The sequence below is a fragment of the Sylvia atricapilla genome, chromosome Z (assembly GCF_009819655.1).
Source record: "Sylvia atricapilla isolate bSylAtr1 chromosome Z, bSylAtr1.pri, whole genome shotgun sequence".
Taxonomy (NCBI): Eukaryota; Metazoa; Chordata; class Aves; order Passeriformes; family Sylviidae; genus Sylvia; species Sylvia atricapilla.
In genome coordinates, this window is record NC_089174.1 from 31,505,951 (window position 1) to 31,529,043 (window position 23,093).

General features: G+C 37.0%; 1 protein-coding gene across 2 annotated transcripts in view; it reads left to right on the plus strand.

The window, feature by feature from the left end:
• Positions 1–23,093, plus strand: part of PCSK5 (proprotein convertase subtilisin/kexin type 5) — a 230,746-nt gene that overhangs the window by 44,347 nt on the left and 163,306 nt on the right. For both annotated transcript variants that reach the window (XM_066339931.1, XM_066339930.1), the window contains exon 3: positions 3,097–3,210. In XM_066339931.1, the coding sequence (XP_066196028.1) occupies positions 3,097–3,210 (114 nt within the window). The remainder of the gene's footprint in view (positions 1–3,096; positions 3,211–23,093) is intronic.

Here is a 23,093-nt window from a genome sequence, read left to right on the forward strand (position 1 = left end):
CTTCTTCCCGGTGTCCAGTTATGCGGCATGTGAGAATAATTCAGAGTTGCATCAGAGGAAGTTCCACACTGGACTTCAGGAAACATTTTTTACAATGTTGGTCAAAGAGATCAGTCTTCCTAGAGAGGTGCTTGATGCCCTAGGACTGTCAGTTTCAGAGACACATTTTGACAAGGCCTTCAATACTGTGCTTTAAATTTTGTTCATCCCTGAATTGATCAGGCAGTTGGACTACATGATCACTGTAGCTACCTTACAACCGAAGTATTCTATATGAGTCTAGCCTATTCCATCTTGACACTTGGATTCTTTCACTGAAGAGCTACCTGCACTGTCTTCCCATATGCAAATGTGCCATTTGCCCACATCTTTATTTGTATGAAATGATTTTACTTAGAGCAGTTCTGTGCATACATAAAATTATCATTAAGTCTTGTGGGAAGACAAGAAGTTATGTTTCTTTTACTGGATTTGAGATGGATCATCCAAGCTGCACAGCCCTTTGCAAAATTATTCTTTGATGTGTTTTCCCTAATTTTGCTAACAACTGAGGAAATAAGAATTATGGGCAACATCCAGCATGTAATAGGGGCATGCCCTGCAACAGAAAGTCTTTTGTTAAAAGATGGTAGATAAGATACAAAAAAAATTTGTCTGTATCTCACTAAAATATAACCACCTACTATATTGTGGGCTTGCAGATTAACTCAGTTGATACAAAGTCTTGTACAAAACACATGCATATACATATACTGAAAATTCTTTATGTGTCAAATTATGTATATTCCAATAAACTGGAAGTGTGCAGTGCTGCAGTGTTTATGATTGCTTGGACTAAATAAGTGATAATTTAAGTCCATCTTATGGATTTGTCTTTGTGGACACTTCTGCAACACTATCAGATCCTTAGATTATGTTAGTGGTAGGCATGTTTAATTCATCCCTGCAGACTCAAGATAGGAGTAAGTTACCAAGTGTGGCATGATGTGCTCTGTGTGGTTTTGGCCTGTGAAGTGTTGAAATTTGTTGACTTACAACTTTCTCAGCATGGTTAACGTACTTATATCGTTAATCCCTTCAGCAAACAGCATGTAACAGTAAATATTCTTGCAGCATAGAAGCTTAAGACCCTTAGTCAGTTGAATGTGTTCCTAGCACTGAGACCCAAATCTCATAATAAGACTTGGAAGGTGGATCTGTATAAGCCCTGAAAACCGTGGTTGCTTTTTCAGACCTGTTGAAGCTTTTTTGTTAGTGACTGCTAAATAGTAGTAATAGAAGAAGTGAGGCCCATGGTCTATGGCAGTCCAGGCAGGTGAGGAGTCAGAGACCGAACAGTATGTAGGATGCTAGTCTCTTGGTTTTTGGTGTGTTGGGAGGTATGGGCTACCTGCAAGAAAAGAAACTTTGAAGAATAGCAAGCTTCTGTTGTGAGGGTCCAGAAAAGAAAGCATATATTAGCAGCAAAAGTCAGGAGAACAGGGTTCATTATTCAGTTAAAAATCACTTTTTCATGGAGGAGAGAACTACTTAGGAGGCTTTTTGATCCTAGTTTAAAGCAGTCATTAGGCTTAGTGCTTACCGAAGTCTTCTGACTTGACTTTCTTTGGCCTTTGCCCAGACATGCTTTGTGTATCCTACAGGCTTCCAGACTTTGTTACATCAAAGGTTCTGAGACCCATTAGCCGTCACCTCCTGCAGAGGACACCTGGATCCAGTCAGATCTGAAGGGGGCAGTTAGCTCTTGTTATGTAGTGAAGGATTTCAAACTGTACTGGAAGTGGAGACAATAAAGCAAGAGAGAAAGGCACACTGTCAAATTTCTCCATTCGCATAGAACCAGAAAGCAACTAACAATTGTTCCTAGAGGATTTAACAGAGAAATGAGTTTGAGTGTCATCTCTACCTGATTGTCCGTGTTCTTAGACTGCATAACTTAGCCTCTAGAAGAATACTTTTGATCCTGAAGTTAGTTCTTGGGAAGGAGAAGAATTAATTTCTTCTTTATGAAGAAAACCATGAAAACCATTCAGCCTCTATAAGGACTATCCTAGGAATCCTCTCTGGACAATTTTAGAGATTTTAGTCTTTCTGCATTTTTTTCTGACCAAGAAATAGAGGCCAGAGTGCTATGGTATCTCTGTCTACTTGAGGATTTGAAGTTGTGTTGTGAATGCACAGTAGAGAGATTAGTCTTTTAAAGGAAAATATTAATACTGTATCTGACCAGTGACAAAAAAATATGTGAGGTGAAAGTAACTTCATTAATATAGCTGTATGTTTGTGTTCATACTCAGATATTCAAACAGCACAAATAAAAGGTGCAGATTTGGCTGCTAGGAGAAGATAGTTGTCTTGCTTGGAGAGCTATGAATTAAATTTTTGTAGTTATATCCCTTGAAACAATTCAGCAGAAATATAAGTTGCTAGATGTGTGTGACTATACCATGGGCTTTTTTTATGGTTAGTTAATATTATTTACATTTTTGAAACTAGCTCCCATTTAGAATAGGTAATACAGAAATAGCTGCAGAGTCCTCTCTGCTCTAAGGTTGATGTCACTTTTGGTGTTGCCTTTCTTTGGATGCATCATGGATCTTTGAAGAGGTGTCAGACAGACAAAAATAACTTTTAGAGTTAGATTTCAACCCTTATATTTCTTTTCCTGTTTCAAGCTCATTTTGTGTTTGTTTTAATTAGAGCTGTTGCTCAGTATCCAGCTATTTCTCACAGGGCAGAAAATTCCAGAGTGCCTCTCAGAGAAAACCTTGACAAGAAGTCAGTTTACTTAAAATAAAATTTAATTCTGGGCCCTTTTTTTTTTCTCTCCCAGTGGTGAAAGTGATTTAGATATTGGTCTAAAGGCAAAACTATTAAATATATTTTTAAATTTCGTTTTGTTTTGTTTTCTGGAAGAGAAAGAAAAATAAAAACAAACCCACTCTTTCAGAAATTCAATGAAATCCTCATTGTAATATGCTGTTAGATTTTATGTATGAGTTTTTGTAATTCAAAAGAAGAGTAAGAAGTTTTCAGACATTTCTTGATAATCTCCACAGAACCATAATATTCTCCTTATGTTTTTCTGGTTGGCAGGTGGAGTGGATACAACAGCAGGTGGTTAAAAGAAGGATAAAGAGGGATTATAAACCTGGTGGTACCCAATCCACTTATTTCAATGATCCCAAGTGGCCAAGCATGTGGTACATGGTAAGTACACGTCCATTTCATGCTAATGTTTAGTCTTCTGGTTTGACATTATGGAAAGGGGTGGAAGAGTATGTTCAGGAAAAGCAGATTTGGGATTTTTATGTAACTAATGAAGGTCTGTAAACCCCTTAGAAGTAGTACAAAGATTTTGTGGTGAGCCCTGCAGTAGGAAGCATTTATTGATGCATTCATTCATGAATTCTTCCTAGTGCAAGATATCTTATTTATTTGAGGATACACTTCAGCAATGAGAATTGAAGGAACTTAACCACAACTTATGAATACCCACTGGTATTTAATACCTAATTTGCTGTCCCCAACATAAATGTATCTTGTCCGGAAACAGAAGAAGAAAGCCACCAACACTGACCATTCAGTGCTTTAATTACACTCTTTTTAATAATGAACAATTTCATGGTCATAATAAGTGGATTGCTTATGTTATTTCCTCTCTGACAGAAGTTATATTTTTTGTTTTAAAAAAAAAAATTTTTTTTGGACTAGTAATCACAGTTAAAGACTGGAATGAATCTTTGTACTCATAATGTTTTTAAAAATATCATCCTTTTTGCCAGGTAAAAATTTTGGGATTACAGAATGTTTTGGGATGAGAAAGACCTCTGCAGGTCTTCTAGACCATCCCACTTTTTAGTGAGCAGGATTATCTTAAACTAGATCAAGTTGCTCAGAGCCCCATTTGATCTGATATTGAATGTTTCAAGGGGTAGGGCGCCTATCACATCTCTGGATAACACAGCCCAGCATTTCACAACTCTCCTTGTAAAAAAAATGTCTTCCTTATATCTAACCTAATAAACCCTCTTTTGGTTTAAAGCCATTGCCCCATGTCTTATAGCAACAGGTACTGCTAAAAATGTTGTCCTCATTTTTCTTAATTATCCCCCTACAGATATTGAAAGGCTGCAGTAAGGTCTCTCTGGTACCTTCTCTTCTCCAGGATAAACAGCCTCAATTCTCTCAGTCTTTCCTCATAGGAGAGGTGCTCTGATAATAGATACTTACAGCCTCTAATTTTGTCAGAAAGATGGCAGTTTCTATTTAAAAACCAGTTGTGTTGTCTAGGCACACTATCTCACAGCTACGCCATGATTGCTAATCTAACACACAACAGACTTTAGAGCATCAAATGGACTTCACTGTTTGTTTTGTACAACTTTCATAATTCTTCGTTCCTGTCCCAGTGGGAAAAAAATCCTCACTTTCAGACCCTCTGGGAAGGGGACCATTCCTGACTGATTGTATTTACATCCACTGATTAATTCCATGTATTTGCAACATCGTTAGTGATAGTGGCTTGAGAACGTTTTGTTGAAAGAGATCAGTAAAGTATTAGTGACCATGCTATTTCATAATAGAGAATAACTAAAAATACGTGAGTGGGTTGACTTCAGGACTGACTTGGGACAAAAGATATCATCATATGACTGTGTTTGTGATTGTTACCATGGCTGCTTTTGTTAATCTTTCTTAGTTTCTTAGCTTTATAAGGTGAAGGGAAAAAATTAGTTCAAGGTTGGTTAATGGTTTCAGTCATTGCTATGCTGGAAGAGGTTTTTAGGTTCCTGGCTGCAGATTGTTGAGAAACTAGTAACAAGAAATTACTCTTGAGTAATTTCTGGAGACAGTAATAAGTAAACTATCATATAGAGATTTGCATTTGGATTAATAAGTAACTTCGTTGTGGGCTAAGATTGATACCTTTGCCCATCGAACTGGCACAATTTCTAACACGGCCATAAGTGCAGTTCAGATTTCTTGACAAAAGATGTTTCATTTAAAGACTTTGTCAAGCCAGATCTGATTAATGTTTTTCCTCTCTAAGGTTTTTCTTCAGGAATACCACTTGTTGTAATTTTAATTTTCTAGTCTAGAAATTATACATTTTTGTTTGTGTAATATCTGTGGCAAGAAGTTACAAGAGCGAATCAGGCATTCTTTCTCTTTTGAGCCATCACAGCTTTTAAAGAAAGAAACTGTTATTTTCTTCTAACTTCCCTCCCTCAAAGCAAGGAAAGTTGGTAGAAACCTAATTTCTTTAGCATAACTTCTGAATCTTGAGGTGTTTAAGAGTAAAATATAATATTTTTATCGACTAACCAGCATATGAAACTTTACCAATCCAGCTGTTATTCAAAAGTGACCTACAGAATCAGGTTCAGTGTGTCCAGAATGAACTGATATCAAAGTAGGAAAAAAATCCCTAGTAAATCTTCTCTTCAAAATTTTGAGTCAGAAGAGAACTGAGTCCTGTATGCCATTCCCAGAGCCCAGCTACATTTGTACCATCATGTTGAATTAATAAATCTCTTCTCTTCTACTGCTGTTGACAAAATAACCTGTTAGGCAATAACTAGATGAATTATATACAATGTTTGCTGATTTTTGCTGAAAGAGGTTGAAGTCAGCTGTTCTGTGTTTTTTATTTTGCTTAACTCAGAGCTAACAATTAACAGTGTCTTCAGAATGACTGAGGTGACTTTGTGCCTAATCAATTTCACTGTAACCTGCCAGTTGTCTAAATGAGTGTCTTTATCTTGTCTGCATAGGAAACCATAGAAAGTAATTATATTACTATATATTAAAAACATGGAATTTTAATTTCTATGAAATAAATAGAAATATATGCAAAATTGTGGTTAATATAACTAACTTTAGTAGACTTCAGTTGGAGTGCTGTTGTTGTAGACCATTTCTTTTTGTTCCCCACTTCAAGAAGAGCTTCATAGTGGTAGATTGATCTTGTTTGGGACTTAAAATACAGTGCAACCTGAAGAAACTGGAATTACATGGGCATAAAGGCACTGCTTTCTGCAGTTGCAATTTACCTCTGTGATGACAGGCTCCACTGGATGAGTTTTTATATTTTTTAAAAATAAGAAAAACATATTAGACAAACATAATTAAAACACTATTTTTTTAACTTCTGAAGACTTACTCTAATAGAAGTCAGTAAACCTAGGAAAACATACAATGGCTGGCTGTGCTGTTTCTCCAACAGGTTATGGCACCTAGTTCTGTGGAATTATCACAAACTGGACTCAAAGGACAAGCAGATCAACAAATGACAGGTGTTTTAGGGTGTTCATGATGGAAGAGGATTATAGAATTGCCAGCAAGGCACAGTAAAACCATGTGACTGAGCCATAGTGGAAATGAAGGTTTACCAACTGGTTGGTGAATAATAATAAAGTAAATTTTTGGATCAAACAGCTATATAATATTGTTGTGCAATTACAGATGTAGAGTGATGTACTGAGGTTTTTAGGAAGCTGTTGAAGATAAAAGATTTACTGAGGAGCCTCATCAGTCAATATTTATTGGTCATCAATCATCACATTCATTGGTATATTTGCACTCTAAGATTTCTGATATAAACAGGTGAAATGTAATTTATATTGCAATTGAGAGCAATCCACACAGGCTGGTGTGTACTAAATTATCTCATCTAGGGCTTGCTGCCTTGAGTTCTGATGCTGAACCCAAAACCCAGGGAAAATGGCTTACTTTTTACTTTCAGTGAAGACTGTGTAGCAAGCACTACTTTGAGCTTCAATGAAGTGTCTGATGAACCAAGCTCACTTAATTTCTTCAGCAAATTCCTCCAGTATGCTACACAGTGCTCTCCAGTTACAGCTGTCGTTTCCCAGGTGAGCTATACTAGCATTCACAGGGAGGGACAGACCCTTCTCCTCTGACACAATATAGTTGACTCTGGAAGGCAGCCAGAATCGGACTAATAAACCTGTATCAGCAGTGAGTAATGTGAATTTTTGAAAGTCCTGTAGCCATAAAATAAGGTGGAGGTGATGAGTTAGGCAGGTGAGTTGCCTTCCTTACACCACTGATGAGATCTGTAGGGAGTTGGCTTACCTTGTGCCTCTCCTCCCAACTTAAGTAAGTGGCAGAGCAGAGAAAAATCTGTGCAGTGGAAGCAAAATGGTTTTTCTTTCTGAGGTGGCATGGAATGCTTGAAAGTGTTTTGCATATTTTGTAACTTGGTTTGGTTGTTGCATGCACTTTCATATTTTTGGATTTTATTGAGTGAGAAGATCCAAGCTTTTGTGTTCTACAAAGTTAAGAAGATGATCTGTGACTTAACTTCAGCAGGTGTTCTGCTAGAAAGGACCCCTCTGCTTGCCAAACATTACCTTGAAAATCTGCATTTGGAAACACATAGTTTGTTGTTCTCTGTGTACAAGGAATAACAAAAATACGAGGTCGAGTAATACACAATTTGACCTAAATTAATTTCCTTTTGGAAGACAACAGCATACTTTATGTAACCAAAAGCCTGTAAAAATGGATTTATCCATACCTACTGAAAAGAGATTATTGATGCAGATAGTTTAGCAAGATTAGCAAATAGTTTGAAGACAGACTAGATAGGCTTCTTGGTCTGTTCCTTTGGGATATTCAGTTCTGGCCCCTAGATAAGCACACCTGGAAGTACACAGAAAATACAAAATGGAAGCCAGCACCACCTGAGGGTTGTGCCAGCATTTTCACTGAAGCAAGAAGAAGCAATACAAAAATAATTTCCATGCTTGTTTTGGGAGAGCTTTTCTTGTGTCAAAGATTTGGTAATAAATCATATAGCAAAAGGACATACTCCTCTGCCTACTTACTACTGCTGTGAATGTTTCTTCAGAGGCAGAGTATCCACCTTAATCTTTACAAAATTTATTTTAAATGGATTTTTTTTCTGGGCAGCAACCGAGTCATATTAAGAAACTGTAGGTACTTGTCTGTATAATGTTCTTTGTGCAATATCATTTGTGTATAATACTTGTTTTCCGCTACTACCTTTTTCTGAGTAGTTTTTGCAGTTAGTTAGTTAGAAATGATATTGCCTCAAAATCTTTGCTGAATTTCTAATGACATTCAGTAAATATATGCTTTTTGTTTTTATATTTCATACTGGGACATATTCTGGTATATTTCAGTTTTAATCTTACATTGCACTTCAGCAGAAAAACCATTGATAAATAAACAGATATGTAATTACCTGTAAGTACATTTTTCCCCTTTACAAAGGAGAAGGAATCATTGCTTTCTAAGAGCAGTTTTCAAGAGCAACTGCTTAGTTAACTATCCACTTTTCAGACTTTTAAAAATCAAAATCAAGTAATGTCAAATAGCAAAACAATTTCTTATGTCATGCAGAAGTGAATACACTATTAATTTACTGAAAAAAAGGGAGAGGTAATTTAATTAATAGAAAAATACTGATTTGTTTCAAGCTTTATGTCTTGTTTGCTGTTGTTTGCATACTAAAATTGCAGATACTTCAGGAGAGGTATATCTACTTAACTAATATTTTATAATTTTTTTTTCTAAAGAACAAGGTTCAGGAATGCCAAAGTCACCAAAAATACACAGCTGCAGTGCAGAATTAGTTCTGAGGCTTTCCTGTCTTTGTGGTCTCATTGCTAAGAAATTAAATAGTGTGACATGTTCAGTTTGCCCTTATCAGAAGCAGACTCATAACCTATGATACTTTTAGGAATTTCTGACACAGTTAGTACATTAGTTTCCAGTCAGGAAGCAAAAATTGAGTGCTATGCAAGTGTAAGGCAATTTCCTAACCATTCAGTACATAGGATCAAGGAAAGTCTGGACAATGCTTTTTGTCATATGACTTAGTTTTAGGTACTATTGTGAGGGGCAGGAAGTTGAATTTAATAATCCTTGTCTATTCCTTCCAACCTGAGATATTCCAGGATTCTTTGAGGAGAGCTTGATTTGTGTCAAAGAAGAAACTGGAAAACAGTATTTAGCTCTAGGATGTTACATCTTGTACTGGTTGTTAAAAATCAGTATGCCCCTTTTAACTGAAGACAGATGCCATGTAGACCCCATGGAATGAGGTCATCAAAAGTCCAGCTTTCCAGATTCCTGCACCTATGTTCAACTGTGTCTTCCTATATTCCACATGAGCAAATGTTATGACTAAAATTACCAGTTTGCAGAGTACCTTAGTTCTTGCTGAGCCTTTTTCAACATTAATTCATGCTTCTTTTTTGTCCATGTTTAAAAAAAAAAACCCACAAAGCACATGCAAGTCACTACCCCCTTCACCCAAAAACAGAAGAAGGACATGCGCTGAGGACAGGCACTTCAATAAAGTGTGTTCTGCACTGCTTCATTAAATTCACCTTTGACATTACTTTTAGATAATTCTGATGTAACGAAATCTCTGCTGTGCATTACATCTGCTGTTCAAGCCCTGTGGATAGGATTTTCCTCTCAACCAACAAGGACCATATAGCAGGGGAGACTAACTGTACAGCAAATTCTATCAGTGCCATTTTGGAGAGAAGCCCAGCAACTGTACGCACATCTGCATGACTTCTAAATATGTTTGGATGAAAATTACACTAAATAAATTAAGTGAGCATTCTGTACAGGAGATGCTGACAGCACAAGACCTTGAGTCTCCTCAAGGAGAGGCAGGTAGTGTTTTTTGGAAAATACTCCAGTTCTAATGTGTGGAGCAATATAGGCAGTATCTGTGCTTGCTCTTTTGCTGAGAACATTATAAATTCTGCAGAGCTGGCTGTTTCAAAATGAACTCGTTTCCAGCTAACAGCAGAAAAGAAGGTGGTCAGGGACAGGAGGTGTGTAGGAGTGAAGAGCCTCAGATACCATGAGAGATGAAAGTGTGGATGATTTAGGATATTAATACTACTTCTGTCTTACTCTTTCTATAGTGATAGAGTTCACTAAATCATGAGTAGCATGCCATTCAAGCATTTTTCCTGTCTTCACTGATTTTTATGTGAATTTCTAACAAAACAACATAAGTCATTTTCAGTTTTGAAAACAGTTTGAAACTATGTTAAACCCATGTAGTACAAGCACAGTAGCTTAATGAAAGGAAGAATTACGATAGAATAAACATGAAGTCTATAACAGGGTTTTTGCTCTCCTGTGTCTTTTGGACAAGACTGTTTATTAATAAACAGTAAACTACTGCTTGGGAGTAAAAAACTCCTGGTTTGGGTTTTATGAATACCAGCTCCTAGTCATGCAATTATACTTTGAGCCAGAAATCCTATTTAGAAAAAAATAAGAGAAGTTAAGCAAAGAAAAAGCATTTCTGAAGTTACAAAAAGCTCTTCCATAGCCTGGTTAAAGTTTGAATCACTTTTTCTCATTGTAAGTCTCTTGGTTTGGCTGAAAATAAGCTGTTGAGGAAAGTTAGTTAAATGCAAGCTTTCATGTGCCGTATTTGGATGGGCTTTATATGATATCAGCTGCTAAAGCACTGAAATCCATATACCCTTTGTTAACTAGAACCTCATCTTACACATGAATTGAAGCATAGATAAGAAATTAATATAGCCTGCTTAGAAAGGGTTACAGCCTTTACATCTTGATAAGGGTCAGTCTGCTTACAAAAAACATGATTCAGAAAACTCCAAATTCTTGTAGACCACTGAATTTGTGCTGAAGAATCACAACCCTTTTCTGAAAATGGAATTTCCCAAGACAGCACACAAGCTTGAGGGCTCTGTGTTCACATGCTACCACCTACAGTATTTTTGCCCCTAGCTCCTCAATTCTGTCCCCATCCTTTGCATCATCTCGTATGACTACCTGAACTACAGAGAAAAAAATGAAACAAAGAAATAAGCAGACAAACCTCCCCCAACCACCCAAAGAAAAAGACATCAACAAAAAACTCAAAAGAGACTAAAGGAAGATGGATCAAAATTTTCACTAACAATACTGAGGAGTTAGATTGGTCCAGCTTTCTTGAGGATCTTAATCTTCAGTTTATTGTAGCTATCCTGTTAAATTTTGATTTAATTATTAGATGTATTCGCTACTCTCACATGGTTGTCCTTTTTAAAAAATTGCCTCCTGCAATTTCCATCTGCTCCCACTCCAGATTGTGATGAAATACTACATAAGAGGATAAAATTATTCTGGAAGCATTACTCTACTTTGTGCCTGTCCTTTGAAAATGTTCAGCCAAACACACCATAACATTGACTCATTGTCATTGATGCTAACCAGTGAGAGAAAACTAAGTTCTGAAAGGTTCCTGCCTTTTGAAGCCATTCACACTGGGCATAAGATGTGGTCTGCTTTCACTGTCTGGCTGCTGCTGCTTCACCAATATTCAAAAGTTTTAAGTACTGACCTCACTGTGAGAAGCAGTTTTGATCTTGTTTGGGACTTTAAACGCAGTGATACCTGAAGACTATATTGTACATTGTGTAAACTATAACCACTGACACATTCTGAGGACTACTTCAGCATTTATTCTTCTGAATTAACCTACATGGGTGGCCAAACACACTTTTTAAGCTTGGTTTGTTACTATCCCAAGTCCTAGAAAAATCTTCAGTGGTCTCAGTGTTTGAATGATTCACACACAAGATTTGTCCCATGGTCTAATAGGAGGAAAAAACCCCAATGCCTGAGTCATGCATCTCTTCTAATCTCCTGACATATAGATGTTCTTTATATGAGTGTGAGTGTGAAGGGAACAGAGGTTATGACCATTGTTGCTTCCAGGCAGGCACCAAGCAGCAGAGGTCTCCTGATGCAGTCACGTTCTATGGGGAAGGACAGGGATAATTTACGTCAGTATATGTGTTTAGATTAAAAAATAATAATTAAAAAAAATTCTAGTTTACTGGTTACTCTTAAATTATTTTTCTTCTAGGCATTTGTCGGTAGGGATACTACTAGGAAATGTATACGTGTAGGAAGATTCAGTTAGAAGGAATGCATGCAATGACAATGTGAGGCAGATTTTCCCTTTTGGTGGCAAGGAGTTTCTTATGCCAGCTGGTGGATGGGGTCCGCCGCTTGGGACCCAGAGAGCCACAGCCACCCCAAAGGATGTCTCGCTAGAAACAGCTCCTTGGGGGGTCAGGGCTCTCCTCAGCTGGGTAGAGGGGCTTCTCAGCATCGGGCAGAGCAGTGATTTTTCAGCTTAGTGATTTCAGCTTTCAGTGATTTCAGCTCAGTGCTCTTAGCTCATGCCCTTGTGAGTTAGCCCCTCTTTTAGCCGGCCGTGGTGAGAGAGAGAGAGGTCTCGTGTGGAATTTCCGCAGGTGGTACTTTATTGGAATGGTACCAGCAAAAGGGGTCCAGGGACGGGGAACCTCTGCCGACCAGAGGAAACCCAGGGGTTTTTATGGGACACCAGGGTGGGAGAAAAAGGGTACAGAACCAATCAGTTGTAACAGATCGAGGGGGCTTGTGGGTCTCCAGACAGGTCGCCGTGGCTAAGAGGTTTGCCTTTTTGTCCTAGGGGCTCAGGGTGAAGTTGCGAAATTCTTCCTTGACTCCTCAGCTTAGCTCCCACCAGGGCAGAGCAGCTGGGGCTCCGCCCACCTCCACAGTTTCTAATCACGCTGCATGCAGTTCTTGATTTGAGTCATGTGTTGTGTTGGGAGAGGCAAGAAGAAAAGTACTTATTGTGGATTAAAAAGTTCTCCCTTAGAATACCATATCCATGTTAAATCCTGGTATCCATAAGTCAAAGGAAGATAGGTTAAAGTGTCTAATTGGGAAAAGAGCCTAAATAGGGGGAAAAGAACAGCTGCTTTGGTTGTTCCTGAGAGTAAAATGAGAGATCTTTAATAATGAAGTGCTACCTGTAATGATGTTATTAGTGAGATTATATGCAACAAAGTATACAGGCATGAGATGAGAACTCAGTCATTCACCTCCCTGGAAATAGACATCCACCTGAATGCATTGCAGATCAAGGACAGATTGAAACATATTCCTAAACTTAACATATGCTTCAATGTGCTGTTGTTTTTTCTCAGTGTCCTCCAAGCCAACATTAATTGGCTGCTAATTGGCCCAAATTTTGTGCTTCGGTAAGCCTGTCATTACATTAGTTGGCTTTGTTTTGTTACAAATCCTCCATCTCTAGAGGAATTGATGAGGATGCCTGTTACAAGACTGAAATGGATATCTTCAGTTAATTAATATAAAATAATAATACTTGTTACTATTTTAATTTTTATTTGTTTTAAGTGTTGTGTAATATTTCTACTACACCACACCAAGGTTATAAAATCAAACCAACTTTTTCCCACCTTTTTTAGAAATCTTTTTTCTTTGAAAACTCATACCAATAGCAAAGCGACCACACAAACCCACATTTTTCTTAAAACAATCAATATCTATTTAGTGATAGACACAGAAACAAAAGTTTATAAAGTTTTGCTCCAGAGGTAACTAAAAATACTTTGTCAAAATTTTTTTCAACTTCTTTTCAAAAGTCTTGTCACCCATTCCTAAATGTAAATGTGTTGCATTAACTTTGGCATAAAATAAACAACATTACTTTCCAATTAGTTTTCAGAAATCAGTGGCATTGGATGTGGGTGGGCCTCATTTCTATTAAAAAAATTCAGCAGCATAACTCTAGTTCACAGAATTATGAGTTCACTAAGATTCACAAATAGTGAAATTAATCATTGTGGTGTTGTAAGTCTGCTGGAATTACACAGCAACCTTCACAAACATAGGGTCACCAATAGTGCAGTTTATTGGAGCAACAAATTACAGATTCTTTCAGGTTGATGGTGATAAATTCACTAGACCTGCAAAATGTAAGTGTACTTTGTACATGTACTATGTATACAGTACTATGTATGAGTATTCCTGAGTACATTCAAATTCAGTTGGAAGTGCAAAACTCAGTCAAAGAGGTGCCTCTGCTTTTGGGAGATGACCAAGCCCTTTTACTTATCCGCAAATTTGGTTATATTTTTATTCTCTGCCCTAGAGAATTTCAGATGCCAGTTTATACTTTTGGGAGTAGTGAAGGTGAGACTAGTCAAATATTTTGTAATTTGCAGCAACTTCATATGTAAATGAGATATTGAGAGTAGCTCAGACATTACAGACTATGGGTCTGATGCAAAGGTGGAGCAGAAAGGTGGGACAGCCTCAGTCCCTCTTCCACCTGGCTGATGGCGGATTTAGGGGTCATTCTCCACCTGATAACTCATCACTCCGTCAGCAGGCCATCATCACCTTAGCCACACATCTCATGGCATATCTCATAGCTGTAACCCTTATTCCTGCAAGCTGTCAAAAGGGGAAAAATATAAAACATCAACTCATTTGAATGTCTCATGTCAACTCTATGCTTAGATCTCCAGCTGCTCATCTATGAACCCACAAGTCTGAGTGGCCTGCTGCCTCTCCAAAGACATGGTGAATAAATTGCTGCTCATTGCAGAACAGTTTGACTAGATGACCTTTAAAATAATCTAGTTGACTTTTGACATTTTTGCTTAGCATATTTAATTGAGACTGTCGTAGTAATTAATATTTCTGTGTGTATTTACAGTGGAGTCGTTCATGATTTGCTTTTATTTAAGCTAGCACTCAACTGCATAAACTGAAGCCTCCTCTTAAATTATTTGAAGGTAGTCTAATAGCAGGAAAACAGCTTAGTAGTCCCATATCATACTTCTTACTGAGGCTTCAGTGGAGTTCCTTACATAGAGCTACATTAGTCTCACAGAAATCAGCATCACGGTCTGAACTCCTTTGGTTAATTCTCCTTTGGTTTGATTGAGCATTGTCGTGATGATAAAAAATATTACATCTTTTAGTTGCATGCTTATTTTGGTGTATACTTATCTTGTTAGGCCATTCTTTACTAGATTAGTTAAATATTCCCCCTTCAAAAATATAATTGTGTTGAGTTATTTGCATACTGCAGTCAAGTCATGTCTTTACCCTCTCAGATAAAATAGGTTCTTTAAGCTTGTTAAGAATCACTGTAAATTGTGTTTACACCACTTATTTCAGACAAGAAGAAGCAAGAAAACAGGCAACAAGTCAGTATTCATTCTCCAGTAACATACTCTGTAAGACTTCAAAATTAGGCACATGCATGTATCATTCCAGAAATAGCATCATTACTGTCATTAAGAAAAGTGTCTTAACCCACTTTTTGCTACCCCACTGCTTAACAAAGAATAATATGTAGCTTCATAGAGCATCTTTTTGAAGCTGTAGGTGACAGGCTACCTTAGGTCTTAAATCCTTTTAACTGTTTCTGGGTTTCTGTAGACTCATGTTTTAAGCCTTGCACTCTTAATTCTATAGGCATAATTTTTTTGGTATGATTTTATATAAAACTATATTACAAATACACTGCTTAAATAGGTTCACCTTCATATGTAATCCAGATCACTGTCTCTATTGCTGTCTGTACTTGCCATTCCTCTAACTTTTCTGTCATCAGATTTGAGAGTGTGCTGTATAAGAACATAGTTTCAACTTTCCTGAACTACAAGTAAGCAGTGGAGGCCCTTAGAATTTGAGACTTAATAATTGTACATCCTAAGTAGTGTTTCCTTAAACAAACTTTATCTTAAAGAGTCATAATGGATTCAAAGTACAAACTGATATGCCCAATCTTCTACTAGCTTCCTTATGAGTGGATATAATCCATACTTACAGATTAATACCATGTCTCTAATGGACCTGAAGATCTCACTACAGTTTTTAAGGAAGCAAAAACATTTTTGTAGCATGGTTGTTTTCATGGTAGAAGGTGGAAAAATGTAGTTTACTGAGGGCACATTATATTTCCCTGATAATCCCCCCTTTTACTTGGAAGAGCCTTTCTAACTTTGTAATATTTTTTTGCGCATTCATTTTAAAATAAAATTTGCAGTAAAATGTCAGACTCTTTGTAGGAGAAACAAAATAAAGAGGGAAAAGATGATCCAGTTACAGCTCAGATTTGAAAATAGAGTAAGCTGAGATAAGAAAGCTAACTGACATGAATCATAAAAGATAACGATGGTAGGAATGACAAGGGAGAATGCAGAGAGTGTTATAACAAATACAGAGTATTTTGTAGCTGTAGTACCAGAAAAAATGGTACACATGTGAATTGTCAACATTCATAAAATTAAACTCATACTTTTAGTTTACTTCTGACTGTATATATTTTTTCCTTCTAACTGATTGTAGATTCTAACTCTGTAGCTTTCTTTAGTTCTTTCTTTGAATGTTTTCTCTGCAGACTGGATTTGTAAAGATATCTGCAAATTCTGAAACAGTTATCATGAATTGATACAATTTCATTGCCAAGACTGCCTTACGCACAGTATAAGCTAGTAGTCATGAATATGATTTTCTTCCATTTGTTGTTAGACAAATTACACTTGATGTGCATAAAAGGTGCATACGCTGGGGTTGTATATTCTGTCTGGAGGAATACATTCCTATGGTATTAATTCAAAACTGTGTTCTCAAATTAGTTCCATATATTCAATTTTTTTTTTTTTTTGCAGCTGGGAGGAGTTCCTTCATAGCACTGCTGAAATGAATGGAACCTATGTGTCTTTAATGCTGAAGTCAGGATTTTAAAGCTTAAAGCTCAATAGACATCAGTCCAGTTCTTCATAAAAACACTGTTTTCAACTACTACTACTGGACTTCTCCAGAACCTTTCTCCAATACCTGTATTTTCTGAGATAGCTCGAATCCTGACACTCTGCTGAGATTTCCTGTAAGACCCTTTGCAATTTTGACAACATTTTAACATTTATTCTCTATTTTGCACAGTCTTTCTTGCCCAGCTGTATCATAAATCTCTGGACTAAAATCCTTCAGCATTGCAGAGGAACTTCAAAATTTGCTTGTCTGAGCTGCATTTCCTGAGACAGTAACAAGAGTAATTGTGTGATATTTCTTCATCTTATGCAAAACTTTTTGGTGTTTCTTTGTTGGGTTTTTGTTGATGTTCTTAAGTAATCTTTCCTTCCCAGGCCTCCCTAGCTTCTCTGGGCTGGTTCTCTCATTTATGCCAGATGATCTCAAATATATATATAGATGATCTGCAAAATATAACTATCTACCCTCTCTAGTGGTTTGGCCTTATCTTCCCAGGTTTCATTTATACTACACAGTGGGCCTTGCATTCATCAACCCCCAAATTCACACTCAAATGGTGAAAAGCCTATTGATGCCTACAGCACTTACTTCCCCGTAGGCAAGCTAAAATAGCAGCCATTTATCTTAGTCTTCATCACTACTATTAATAAATTTTCTCAGCATGCGTTTCCAATGGTAGATGAAACACTTTTATAAAGCTGTCTAAGGAGGATATGAAGTGATTTCTGTACTTGCGTCTTGAGAGTAGTTTCATGATCCTAAAGTTCGTCCTCTGGCAAGTTATAATCTCCTCTGATACACAGATAATGGAACATGGCTACAATAACCTCATGGCTTTTATGGTTCTTAGGGAAAAGGCTCCTAGGTATGAAGTAGCATAGATGTTTACTCCTAGACTGAATGCTCTGTGAGACAGTTTCAGCCTGAGAAACACCACATGCATTCTCTATTACTAGTAATAGAATATGGGGTTCTCTTCATATTCTGGCCTAAAAGTGCCCTGTATTTCCTGCCTGCTTTTCTTGCTTGAGAAAGAGTAGGACATGTGTCTTTCCCTTTCCTCCTCACCCTCTTTCCCTCATGTCCTGTTGTCTCACATCCCTCTCTCTCATTGTCTTTCATCTCCCTCCAGGACATCCAGCCATTAGCACCCGTTGTCAGCAGGATATTGCCTCATGGGTTAGAGGCAACATAAAACAGAGAAAAAAAAGGACTGCAGCAGTGCAAGAGTCCTTAAAAGTTGCTACAAGCATTCAGAGTCAACATCTCTTCATCTTTTTCCTTGCAAGTCCTCTTATTCCTGCAAGTTCATAACACTCTTAAAAAAAAAAAGTTTCCTGGTCCATCCTATATCAGTTCCCTGCCCATCCCCAGTATCCCAAAATACTATATTCTTATTAAGCACCACTCTTCCCTTTTCCCCTGTAAAATGAAAAAAAGAGGGGAAAGAAGGAAGTGGACTTGTGTAAGCCCCAGGCTCCTCCCACTCATCAATCAGTCTCTTGGAAGGTTAATGCTTAATTGAAGCCATCTGCTCAGAGCTTTCTTTCCATGCAGTTATTTCAATTCTGTAACATACTTTACTCATAATCTAAATAAAACCACCTTCCTCTTCCATGCTCCTTAAAAAATGGATGTAGAAGTAATGGTCTGACTTGAAAACAGCTTAAAAAGTAAATTGTGAAGAGTCTGTCTTTAGTAGTGTGGCAAGACTCTTTAGAAACTTATGAAAACCATTTTAAAGCAATGTTTACCATCTCTCTCTTTAATTGTTTCTTTAGAAATAATGAAATATCAGGTCTAGCTTAAGAGAGAGAGGGAGAAATTTGATCTTACTAGAGAACTGCAACTGCATGAACTGATGGATAAAAAACCTCCATTTTTGGACTTCCTGTAAAACTGCCATATTTTTCTTTCTTTTTTGTAATTTAGATGAAGTGAAATAAAAAAATGAGTCAAAGGCCATATAAAGTGGTAAAATGGAAACCATTGTCTCTCTGAGGAGTCATTTGTCCTTTGTGAATACTGAATTCCTGAAATGGTGCACTGCTGAGTCTGTTCTTCTGACATATTCTGTCTAATTAGTAAAACAAGTTCCATACTTTTTTTCCATACACAGGTCTTTGGTGAAGGAAAAGTGCACTAACTTTTGATTCTTTTCCTGGCCTTATCATGCTAAGTAGGCTATTTATATGGTATTGATGGTATCAATAGTAGCAGCAGCAGTAAGTCATTGTACAGTGATTTTGAGAGAATATGGCCACATACAGACATTTCAATGCAAGTGTCTTTCCTTCTGGCATTTTTTGGCAGTAACCACAGGAAATTGTTTTGGGGTTTTTTTTCTCTCCCTGCCCAAAATGTTGTGCATGCTGTTCTTATATTTCTCCCAGTGCTTCCCAGGAGGAGTCCATACACTGACACATACCTTTCAGTACATGTCCCTGACACATAAACAGTGATGCAAGGATATACAAGATGCACCAGGTCTAATATGCCATTTATTATCATAGTTGATGTTGCTGTAGTTGTTATTATTAATTAATATTATTATAATATTGTAGTGAACCTTTCACAGTGGTTTTAGAAAGTATACAAATGAAACTTTTCATATTTGCCCCTTAGTGGAGGTGGCAGAACGTGCAATACTTGTGAGGCAGTTTTAGCTACTTTTCTTTCTTGGCCTTGAAGGAATCTCTCCTGTTGCTACCACATGGAAAAGAAACAGGACTATAGGCAGATGTCCTATTGGAGACACAGGTTATGGCCCATGTATGGCGTGGGACTTATGACTGACACCATGAATAGTTTCAAGCATCAGTACTTAATTATTCCCCAGTAAAACCTTTTATACCCTTTTCCCTTATGGATAACACCTATGTGCCCTTTTACCCTTTTGTGACTGGTCAATATACATTCCATGCTTCTTTTTCCTTCGATGATGTTCACCTGTCTTACATAGCTGCACCCCATTAGGGATGGGGCTCAGCCTACTGCAGGCCCATTCTTCTTACAATCTATTCTCCCACACATGTAGGAGGAGGTGATGTTAGAGGCAGTTGCAGCTGAGAGAGAAACTTTGCCATCTAAAGATCTAGTATCAGGGGAACATCCCAGTCCTAGAAAGGGTGCACTGTCATCAGCCTGTGTGAAATGAACATAAAGGGCTTCCATCACATAGTTTACAGAAAAAAACGCAATACTGACTTTTAAAAGTGCAAATGATGAAAAAGTGAAATACTGTTGGGGAAGATGAATCAGGGAACCTTTATAAATATGATTGCTTAGCAAAAGATTCTGAAAATATGAAACCTGTAATCAAAATAGAAATGAAAGCTTACTTTGAGTTGTAGGATACTGAGTCTTAGTTACTATATAACCTGAAAACAATAGCCTAGCTAGCTGAAAGAGAATCCCTTTTGATTGAACAATGCCTTTCTGCTGGCTAAGGGATCCAAACTTCAATGTAGCAAAACAGAAGTCTAAAAGAGTAGTTTTTAGAGTTTAAAATATAACACAGTATGGTAATATAGTAGTTCTTATAGGCTGTATATAGATTCTATAGGATTTTGTGTCTTGTATTGGTTGGTCACTGTAAATTAGAATATTTGTCACAAAAGGAAATATAATGTATTGTAACAATACATTATATTGTTACAATATAATGTAACTCTTACCTCTTAGCTCTCTCTCTTACTACTTACCTCTTACCTTTTAGCTCTTAACTCTTAACTCTTACCTCTGCTCTTAACTCTTACCCTTCCTCTTCCCCCTATTCTTGCTCTCTCTTGCTCTCTTCCCCCTGCCACCTTGCTCTCTCACTCCGTTCTCTCTTAGCTCTCACCCTGCTGTTCTTTCTCCCTCTTTCTTTGGGACTTCCCTTCAGCCAAATCTGGTGGCTGAAGGCAAGGCCCTTTTTACCCATGACACTTGCAATAAAACCACGTGTTCTAGAATATCTCAGGTCAGCAGAATTCCTTGTCCCAGCCGTCTGCGGATTCGCCTACAAGAGACTTGTCTTGAACACAAATTTAACACATTATGAATTATTCTACTTCTGTTAAAAATAGCAGTTTCATCACAGCCAAAAAAAAAAATGAACTCCTTATTTTTCACTGCAAAAACTCATATATGTAGGTTTGTAAGTTATTTTCTCTCTATAGTCATCAGATACTCTTGTGAACATAAGAAGCCCTTTCATATTGATTTTCTGTTCTTCATTGCTTAAAGAGGCAAAAAATAGTGGATGTCTGTGATAGTTTTATTTGCCGCTAAGTGTATTCTTTGTTAATGAATCAATGAAGCCTAAGAACCAAACTCATCTCTAAAGTAAATTAACTAAACCCTCTGAAGCTTCAAAAGCAATAAATTGGAATTAAATATTTAATCTGATGCAGTCTTAAAATATTCAGGTACAGATTTTAAAAAAATAGCAATTCAGCAAAGCATGACTCCACAGGTTAGATAATACTTCATGCAAAATAATCTTGAATTTGAGATTAATCAGAGTCTGTATTATCTGCCTGCTTCTGCTAGATCTTAAAAATACAGTGTGCAGTAACAATCAGAAATTATTTAAAGATGTAACTCAGAAGGAAATACTTTCTGTATACAGTTAGCAAGTGCTGTTTATCATGCACTAAGTAGCAGATTATGCCTGAGGGGGAAAAATAACCCGAAAGATCTGCGAATATTCCTCCTAAAAATTCTTGATTAATCACCTTTTTTTTTGGTGATAGAATAATAAAAAGTGAGAAAGGCTTTCTAAAAAAACCATCATTTTAATAGTCTGTTTAGAAAATGTAGTTTTCAAGTGCTTACTCTGGAGAAGCTAAAAAATCATTTTGGTAGATCACATTGTCTTATACCCATTTTAAAAAGGACCCTAGCTTTTCAGCTCTTTTGATTACTACATTGCTTACTTCTTTTATGCCCCTTTAAAATTAAATCACTAGAAGAGCATAACAAAAAATACATTATTTCACCTTTTTTTTTTTTTTTTGCTGGAAAAGAGAATAATTGGCAAGTTTTAACTAAACCCACTGCACAAATCTCAGAAACTGAGTGTAGCATTAGGATGTCTCCTCTATTAAAAGGTTTATGACCTTTGCTGTCTGTGCATTTACCTGGACCAAGCTAGGGGTGCCAAATGTCCCATATTACATTCCCTGCACAGAAGAAGGAGATAGTCACTTCTTTAACTCCACAGAATGTCAGAATCAGCCCTGTGTGCCCCCTTTCTCTCTGCTTCTGTTGATCAAGGTCAAGGCATAGGTCCTTGACTGTCCTTTCTCTACGAGTGATCTTGTGCAACTTCTGTCCTCTCCATGCCTTCAGGTTAGTAGCTGACAAAACCCTCTGATACTGAGAACATGACTGTAGTACTTCTGTTTCTCTTTATGCCAAGGACCATTTCACTATTACTCTACAGAAGCCAGACTTTGTTGTTGTTGCTTCTGCTGTTCTTCTCAATACCCAGAGTCTATCTTTTCTAATCCCTGATTGGGGTCTAGTATTTCAGAGTGCTACCATGTTAGAAGTATAGGTACTCTAACATTAAATGAGATCCAGGGCTTGTCAAACTCACAATTGGTATTCAGAATTGTGTCATTCTGATTATCTGATTATATTGTGTTTCTCTATATCCCCATAGATAAGGACTAGATCTTGCCAAAGAACTCCTTGTAACTCAAAAACTACAAGAAACCAGTGGAATGAAGTCATGAAGACTTATAGAGGGCACAATATGCCATTTCTGAGAAACTGCATGTCACAGAATTAGAAACTTCTGTTTCTACTCTGTTTTTTAGATTAATATGCATTGATTGCTAAGCATGACAGAACAGAATTTAAAAGTAATTGTTCTTATAATTTGATTTCAACCTTTGTAATTCCAAGATATTTTGATCATTGGTACGTTCTTGATTTTTCAGTTTAACTGTTCAGTTTTATTCCTGATCCCTAACTGGATATACCTAGACTCCAACTACAAAAATTAGTGTAGCAGGCACAGGAAGATAATGATAATGACCATAAGGTAGTTTTTAGAGACATTTCACAAAATAACCGTAAGAATCCATGCCCATGTCTGATACTAACTGCAACATGGAAACTGCACAAAATCTTTCTAATGTTATGACTGGTTTTAAATGTGAAAAGGCAGGCTTCCAAAATGTCTGTCCAAAGGTATCAAAGATATATCTAGAATAAGATGTACTTTGTCTTTATATGCTTGCAAGTGTTGAATTTGAAGTATGGGAAAAGTTCAATATTTGAAATTTCTCATACAATAGCCCTCCTTCTTCTATGTGTACTTCAGAAGTTTTTCCACCTTGTACATGGTTTATATTAAATAACATTGGTTGTATCATTAATGTTTTCAAATTAAACAGTCCAAAGAAAAACATCTTGCTTTGAATGTCCTTTTAAAATCTCAGTAAAATTAGTCTAAATAACTG